Genomic DNA, 8508 nt, shown 5'->3' with positions numbered 1-8508 from the left:
CACATTCAAATACTAAGCAACATCCATTTTAATATCATTTTAAGGAAAAAAAACATGGCTTTATTTATAAAGAAATGAACATTTACCTGATTTTAGTGGAGTGTATTCCTTAAAAATTTGAAGTACCCATGTCTCCATCTTCTATGGAGTACTAAACTACCAAATATTCCCTAGAAGCCGACAATATATCCAAATGTCATGCTAATAAAAAATTCTCGTAGTACGATCAATCTGTCTTCATTTTCATTTTCATTATCAACATGAACTTTATTGTTGATATTTGGCTCTAGAGGAATTTCATCAAAGCATTTTTTCAATGGATCTCCACAAAGATAAGGGTTGCCTTCATAAGAAGAATTTGGGAAGCTTTGAAGTTGAGTGCTTGTGGGAATTTTTCCTGAAAGGTTATTGTACGACAAATCAAATGCTGACAACCTTGGTATTTGAGAAAGGGTAGCTGGAATCGGACCGTATAAACGATTTCTTGATAGATCCAAAGACTGCAATGATTGAAGTTGACCCATGTTGCCAGGAATATGGCCTGTCAACCCATTGTTGGAGAGATTTAAAGTTTCTAAACCAATTAGCTCTGTAATTTCTGTTGGAATTTTTCCAGTCAAATGATTGCAAGATAGATCAATGCTTTTTTGAAGTAGTAATACTTCTCCTTGGATAAGTCTCTCTTGGTGTTTCCACATTATGGCCAAATATTTTTTATAACCATTCCGTATCAAGGCTTCATCATTAAGATAAATGGGGTTATCCGGGCCTGATGTTTCTTTCAAGACATTGAAATTATTGATGCAAGTTGGAATGCTTCTAGAAATATAATTGGATGAAAGATCCAATACTTGAATATTACCGAGGTTGCAGAGAGTTGAAGGTAAATCTCTGTGAAAGTTATTTGACTTCAAATTCAAATGTACCATAAGTGGAAACTTCCATCCAATCCACGATGGTATTGTTCCGGAAAAATTGTTATCCATTGCATCAAAGGTAGTAAAAGAATCTGTGAAGCTGAAAAAGTAACGCAACCCGCCTGAGAATCGATTATTGCGTAATAATATGCTACCCAACTGAGTGAGATTACTCATAGAATGTGGAATTTCTCCAGATAAATAATCATTAGACAAGTCTAATAATAATAAACGGTGCATGGAGTACCAACAATTAGGAAGTTTTCCTAATGGTTGGTTATTAGAGAGATCAAGTACTTCTAAAGGAGAGTCCACTATTTCACCTAAGCCACTTAAGTCAGAAAAACTATTATTTGAAAGATGAAGTTGAGGTTGGAAAAGAAAGGTGGGAATTCGCCCCACAAATTTGTTCCACTCAAGGTTGATAAGCTTTATTCTTGTGAAGTAGTTCAATGACAAATCAGGAATTTCACCCATGATTTTATTCCCAGAAAGATCTATGTGCCAAATGTTTCGAGACAAGTTGTACCAAAACCAATAAGGAATGATGTCTGAAATTCCAGCGAATGAAAGATCAATGAAGGAGAAATTTTGAGTTTGAAGCCACCTGGGAAATCGAGGTCCCATCGTACAATGTCCTAAAGAGATTTCCTCCAATTGAAAAGGAGGAACCCAATCAGATTTGAAGGTTAAATTCAAAAAGTTATCAGATAGACCTAAAAATTTTAAATGTTTAAGCTTTGAAAAATGGGTTTTAGAAACTTCTCCTTCCAATAAATTCTGACCGAGATATAATTTCTTCAATTTTGATAACTGTCCCAAATTTTGGGGAATACTTCTACTCAATATGTTGTTAGATAAGTCTAATTCTATTAAAGATGGAAGCATAGTAAAATTTGACAAAAATCCACTAAAGTTATTTGATGCAAGATGTAGAGACTGAAATGAGTGAAGCAGGCATGGTGGAAAAGCTTTAAAAAAATCAGACAGCAATCCTCCTATATTATTGAAATTTAAGCGTAATGAATTTAAATTGCAAAGACTTCCGAAAGACTTGAGAGAACGAAAATTAACTTGAGTGGAAGTTAGATCAAGAAATACAAGTTAAGTCATATTTTCAAAATCATTATAGTTCAAACCTTGTAGATTGTTGGATCTAAGATTCAAATGAACGAGATTAGTTAAGTTGATCAACCGTGAATAAACTTTGGAGGAATTGAAATTAATATGATTCCAAGAGAGGTCCAACTCAACTAGAAATCTTGAGAAATTGGTGTTTGAATGATGAGAGGATAGAATAGGGGTTGGAAGGCCACAATAGCTTAAAAACAAACTTTGTAACACAGGAAGTTTGTTAATCGCAATTGTCCAAAAAAAGTCAAGATATTTTTTAACATAGAAAGCAAAAGGATGAGATGGATGGAAGCAAAATACCAAATCAGAGCCATGGATACTCTCATTGTATGCTGTGGGTGAAGACTATTAATTGCTAAAGTATGTTCCCCAAACTTGTCAATTTATAATTAAATTTAGAAGTTACATGTAAAATTATGAGATGTTTTATGAAGTTAAAAAAAGTTTATTAGGATAAAGTACCTTTTTGGTCCTTGGTTTTGATTCTTCTTTCCATTTGGTCTCTGATTTTGATTCTTATTTCTTAAGTTTTAAGTTTGGTTTCAATTTAATCTTTAAATACCAAATTGTTACAATTTTACCCCTGAATTTTGAGTTTTGTTTTATTTTGTCCCTAAGTTTCAAGATCTACAATTTAACTTCGATTTTTTTGCTAAATACTCGCTTTTCGTCTTTAATGTTATTGTCTAAATATTAATTAGTTTAAAAGAATGGTAATTAATTAAGTTTCACTAGTTTTTATCACTATTAAAATTAAATTTAAATTTTCACTTCATAATTATTTTAAATATGCATATCAATTAATGTTAATATATTCGTAGAAATTTCAAATGGTTCATCATGACTTAGATTTTTCGTGATGTGATATCTTTTAATTTGATTGAGAATGACTATATTGCAATTGGAGAGTAAATACTTTGAATATTTTAATTTTTAGTCCTTCCATTCTATCAAAAGTGATACATATCATTGAAGAATCCTATCGTGGAAGACTTTTACATGGGAAGACTTGCATAAGTTATATCTTAAATCAATATTTTAGAGGTCGGACCCACTCCACCCAATTACATGAGAATGGAAAGGGGTCAACTTTTCATATTGGCTAACCACAAAACTTTTAATTGCTAACACACGTGTCATTTGAATTAATAGGAAAACTATTCTTCAAAAGAAAAACTCCTAAAATCGAGGAGATTAATGTAATATAAACCGATATTAAATTCAGTTTGGATTTTTAAAAATATTTTAATTATAAAATAATATGAAAATTTAATATGAGAGAGTGCAAAGCAAGGGATATATACCATATTCGTTAATAAAAAAAACATTAAATGAAGATATACCATTAATGATAATATATAATGAAATTAATTATTTAAAGAAAAATTTTCAAATAATTATTACTAAAAACTTTTTGAATTGTTTTTAATATTTTAATTATAAATTAATGAAGACATTTAGGAGAAAGATGTACTACAAGGTTAAAAATTATCCCCAAAAAAATGGAAAATTTAATTATGAAAAATAACTAAAGTTTAGAACATGTAAAATATTGTTGATGAAGTAGGTCGAGTTTATGATTTTTTTAAAAAGAAAAAATTACTGGGAAAAATATATGTTTGGTTACAGGTTTTGAATCTAGTTTTTATTTGATCTCTTGGTTTCAAAATGTTACAAATGACCATTTTTTATAACTATTTCGTTTTTTGTCTTTTGTTTTTGGTTTTAGAAGATTAAGCTTATATTCTTTCATTTTCATACAATGATGAATATCTTTCTTAAGTAAGAGAGTTGAATTATTAATCAAAATCTAAAAACAAAAACAAATTTCTAAATCTACCCTTTTAGTTTTAAAAAATTTAGCTTGGTTTTAAAAACACTCCTATAGAGTGGATAACAAAACAAGGAAACTAGAAGTAGAAGGGATATTTGTAGGTTTAACTTTCAAAAATTAAAAACAAAAAATCAAATAATTACTGAACATGGTCTTATCTTTTAAGTTCAGAATTTAGTTTGAATTTAGTCATTGGATTTTAAATTTACACTTTTAACCTTAATTTTTTTTTTATTAATTACTCATTTTATGTATTTACTGTTTTTTTTATTAATTACTCATTTTATGTATTTAGTGTTAAAATAATTATAGTAAATTAAGTTTTCCTATTTTTTTTATCACTATTAATTTTAAATTTCAAAATTTACTTCAAAATTATTTTAAATACGCGATATACTCATTCTGAAAAATATAATAGCTTATACCATCGAGATTTTGCACTAAAATTTAATTTATTTAAGTATGTGGAAATAGAAGCAATTAATCAAAATAATATTTTAAAAAAAATGGAAAAAGAAATCATTAGATAAAAATGACTTCCACCCCAACATGTCTATCCTTTCTTAAAGATAAATATAGAAAACATAAAGTATACATACAGTTGATCATTAGATTGTCCCCTTGTTAAAATGTTGTTCAACTAATAAAAACTATGGAAATAATATTTGAATGAATATTTTCTATCTTAACTTGAGATTTACGTAGAGAATTAATAGATAGGATGATAACCAAAATTTCTAATTATAGCCTAAATATATACATAATACATAAATTAAGGCCTAAATATCTCAACAAAAATAAAGAAGGAACATTTTTGCCTAAACAATGATAAAAGTTTTGTTCACATTGTTTCATTTTCTTTTTACATATATATATTGTGCTACTTGAAAGTTTTAAATTTTTAAATGGTTCAATATGACTTAAATTTCACGTAATGTTATGTCTTTTAATTTGATTGGGAATGACTAAAGAGGAAAAACTATAATCTTAATTTTTAGTCATTTCATTCTATCACAAGTGGTCAATATCTTCGAAGACTCCTATGAGAAACAAAAATGGAGAAGACTTTGTATAAGTTATACTTCAAACTCTCATTTTAGAGGTCACCATCTAAATTAACCTATGTTATGGGTTAGGGTTAGAAAACTCAGAGAGAAGACTCTCACACCTCATTTAATACTTCAAATACACTTTTATTATTATTATTTGTTTATTTATTATGAGAATTGGGTCAATTGGGTATGATGTTTGTGTCAAGACATTGAAGTTATGGATACAAGTTGGAATGCTTTCATAAATATAAAGTTGGTTGTTAGAGAGATTCAATGCTAACAAAAGTGAGTTGATGAATTCACATAAGCCAGTAATGTCAGAAAAATTATTATTTGAAAGATGAAGTGAAGTAGATTGGAAAAGAAAGGCGAGAATTTCCACCACAAATTTGTTCAACTCAAAATTGATAAAGTATATTCCTTTGAAGTATTTCACTAACAAATCTAGAACTTTGCCCATATTTGAATTTTAAATTTTTTAAAAAAGATACCATAATGTTGGAAAGAAATTTTGTAAGTTAGAGAAAATTTTGGAGAGAAAATTGAGAAAGAGACTACTTGTGATATTGAACACTTCTAATTCTTTTGGCTTGATACAAATGGTAAGACATCCTTCTTATTTATAATAGTTGGCACCCCTAATTTTATGGCTAGAATTTTGTCAACACATTATGATCTATTGGTTACAAATGTCTCTCGAATATTCTTTATAATAAGACTTTTTTCTCATATTTTCTAGATAATCCTTCAATCTACTCTAAGCATCTCCTACATGTAATGTCTATAGAATTCTAATACTTGATACTTACTAGAAATTGGGTTTTGGACTAAGTCCAAATAATTCTAACCCAAAATCAAGTCTATATTTCAATATCTCCTCTTAAACTTGATTTTGTTACTCTAAGCAAATCTCTCAATCTTGTGAAGTCTTCTTTCTAAAGAGGCTCTATAAAAATGCAACCTACCTGATTGTGAGTCTTCATATACTCTAATTGCACATCCTTTCTTCCGATTCACTCTCTAATATAATGATAATGCGCATCGATGTGCTTACTCTAGTTATAGAAGATTGTATTCTTAGCCAAAGCAATTGTTGATTTGTTGTCTACAAAAATTTTGGTGGGCTCCTCTTGTGGTAGTCCTAACTCCCATAGTAGATTTCTCGGCAAAATTGCATGACAAACACATGAGATAGCTATCACATATTTTGCTTCACATGTGGAGAAAGTAATAATCGATTGCTTCTTTGATATCCACATGAAGGCAATGTCTCCCATGTAAAACTCAAAACCAGTCGTACTCTTGTGGTCATCCACATCTCCACCCTAATCAATATCATTATATCCCAAGAGTTTATAAGTATCATAAACAAAATAGTAAAGATCGTAGTTTGTCGTACCTTTGATGTACCGAAGAATTATCCTTGCTGCCTTTGAGTGTGTGGTTGTTGGTTTCTCCATCAAGCGACTGAAAACTCCAACTGCATGAAGAATGTCAAGCCTTGTGCATGTTAAATACTGCAAACTTCCAACCAAGCTTTTAAAGAGTGTTAGGTCTACCCTTTCGCCTTCCTTCACAACGTAATAGTTGGATTCCCCATTCCACTTGTGTGTTGACGGGATTAGCATAATTTATCTTGAACATCTTGATTACTTCCTTAGCATAGCCTTCTTATGTGATAGATGGAGAAATAAAATACCTAGTTTTAATTGTTTCATTAAAATTTCTCGATTATATTTCTTAGACACTTGAAGTACGTATGTCTCCATCTCTTAAAGAGTAGAAGACTACCAAAAATTCCCCGGAAGACAATTATAAAACCATATGAAATGATGTTACACTTTGTGTATTGACAATATTTATTTATGTTCAGCTGATGTCTTTTAGAATGTCTCTGCATTTGATCTTGTGGCTTAAGGTTGTCATATAGAAATTTCGTCTCTGCAAAATACTTTCTTACGTAGATTATTCTATATCTGTAATATTCTTGCAGATCTTTCCTTTTCCATGTGCAAGTAATTTTGAAAATTAGGGTTGGTTTTCTTTGCATCTGCTACATGTATATCAAGACACTTTGTTTTTGTTAGAAGGCTAGCCATTTTGAAAAAAAGGAATTTAAGAGCTATTTGTCTTGTGAAGTTTCTTTCGTCACAAGTGTTTAATCTATCAATCTTTGAAGCCATTGAAGATTGTGATGCTGTGAGATTGGAGATATACTCCAAGCTGCTATGTACTTCATCATTATACTACTTGAGAAAAGATCCTCAAGCTTAGGGGGATCCTCAGCTAATCAAGTGAAGTGTTCTTTACTTGAACAGAAAAGATAACCTACAAGTGAGAGGTAGTCTCACATCTTGAGGGGAACTCAAGTCTTGCCGAGAGGAAGTCTGTTTCTTAGGGAGAGCTTAAGACATTCATGACTGATATTATTACTTAAGAGGAGTCTAAGTATCAAAAGAGAGGGATCTCTCATCTAGGGGAGCCTAGGTGTACGATTGAGTGGTTGAGCTCTATAGAGGTCACTGTATTAGAGTTATCAATATAGATAAAGTAATATGTCATAATTGCATTACATTTTTATTAGTGAAGTTATCTTTCCATGGACACACTGCCATCAAGACATATGTGTTAATCATCGAACTGGGTTAACAATATCTAGTATTATTTTGTTTTTCTATTTCTATTTGTTTATTGTTTTGTGAATTGTCATGAAATTTGTAACACATTTTATTGTGCGATAGGTACTTTAATATTATTTTCATTTGGTATCAGAATGGGTGGGTCACTATTATCTCTGGTGTTGTGATCCTGATGTATTTCTACGAAAAGAACCAAAGAAGGTGGATGAGATGGATGGAAGCAAAATACCAAATCAGAGATCAAATAAAATATGAGAGAGTGATGGATGGAAGCAAAATACCAAATCAGAGCCATGGATACTCTCATTGTATGCTGTGGGTGAAGACTATTAATTGCTAAAGTATGTTCCCCAAACTTGTCAATTTATAATAAAATTTAATATGAGAGAGTGCAAACATTGTCCTAAAAGTAAGGGATATATACCATATTCATTAATAAAAAATCATTAAATGAAGATATACAATTAATGATAATTAATTATTTAAAGAAAAAATTTCAAATAATTATTACTAAAAACATTTTGAATTGTTTCTAATATTTTAATTACAAATTAATACGAAAATTTGGGAGAAAGAGTGTACTACAAGGTTAAAATTATCAAAAAAAAGGGAAAATTTAGTTATGAAATATAACTAAAGTTTAGAACATGTAAAATATTCTTGATGAAGTAGGTCAATTTTATGATTTTTTCAAAATACAAAACTGATCCTGAAGTAGATTTCCTGGAATTCACATCGGTTTGAAAATCAGAATTAGTGTATCCAGTAAGGATTAGATCCTTAGTACCATACACGAGCATATAATCTCTCATTCTCCGAATATACTTGAGGATGTTATTAACTGCAGTCCAATGATCATATTCAGGATTGGACTGAAACCTGTTGACTATTCCAACTGCATAGCATATGTCTGGGCGTGTACACAATATGAC

The 8508-nt window shown here is 30.1% G+C and overlaps 1 protein-coding gene and 1 long non-coding RNA gene across 2 annotated transcripts; both read right to left on the bottom strand.

Annotated features, from left to right (window-relative positions):
* Positions 1-29: 29 nt before the first annotated feature.
* On the bottom strand, positions 30-2546 carry LOC150030431 (receptor-like protein EIX2). Its single transcript, XM_090309711.1, has one exon. The coding sequence runs from the start codon at positions 1803-1805 to the stop codon at positions 171-173; it is 1635 nt and encodes a 544-aa protein (XP_090165837.1). The 5' UTR covers positions 1806-2546; the 3' UTR covers positions 30-170.
* Positions 2547-5479: 2933 nt separating this feature from the next.
* Positions 5480-6449, bottom strand: LOC150030430 (uncharacterized). The gene is made up of 2 exons (XR_016526880.1): positions 6337-6449; positions 5480-6262 (listed from the first exon to the last, which is right to left on the bottom strand). It is a non-coding gene; the product is annotated as an uncharacterized LOC150030430 (long non-coding RNA).
* Between the last annotated feature and the right edge of the window lie 2059 nt (positions 6450-8508).

Source organism: Benincasa hispida, unplaced genomic scaffold (assembly GCF_027475165.1).
Source record: "Benincasa hispida cultivar pf3 unplaced genomic scaffold, pf3_genome.v1.1 HicScf208, whole genome shotgun sequence".
NCBI lineage: Eukaryota > Viridiplantae > Streptophyta > Magnoliopsida > Cucurbitales > Cucurbitaceae > Benincasa > Benincasa hispida.
This window is presented reverse-complemented; position numbering and strand designations above follow the sequence as displayed.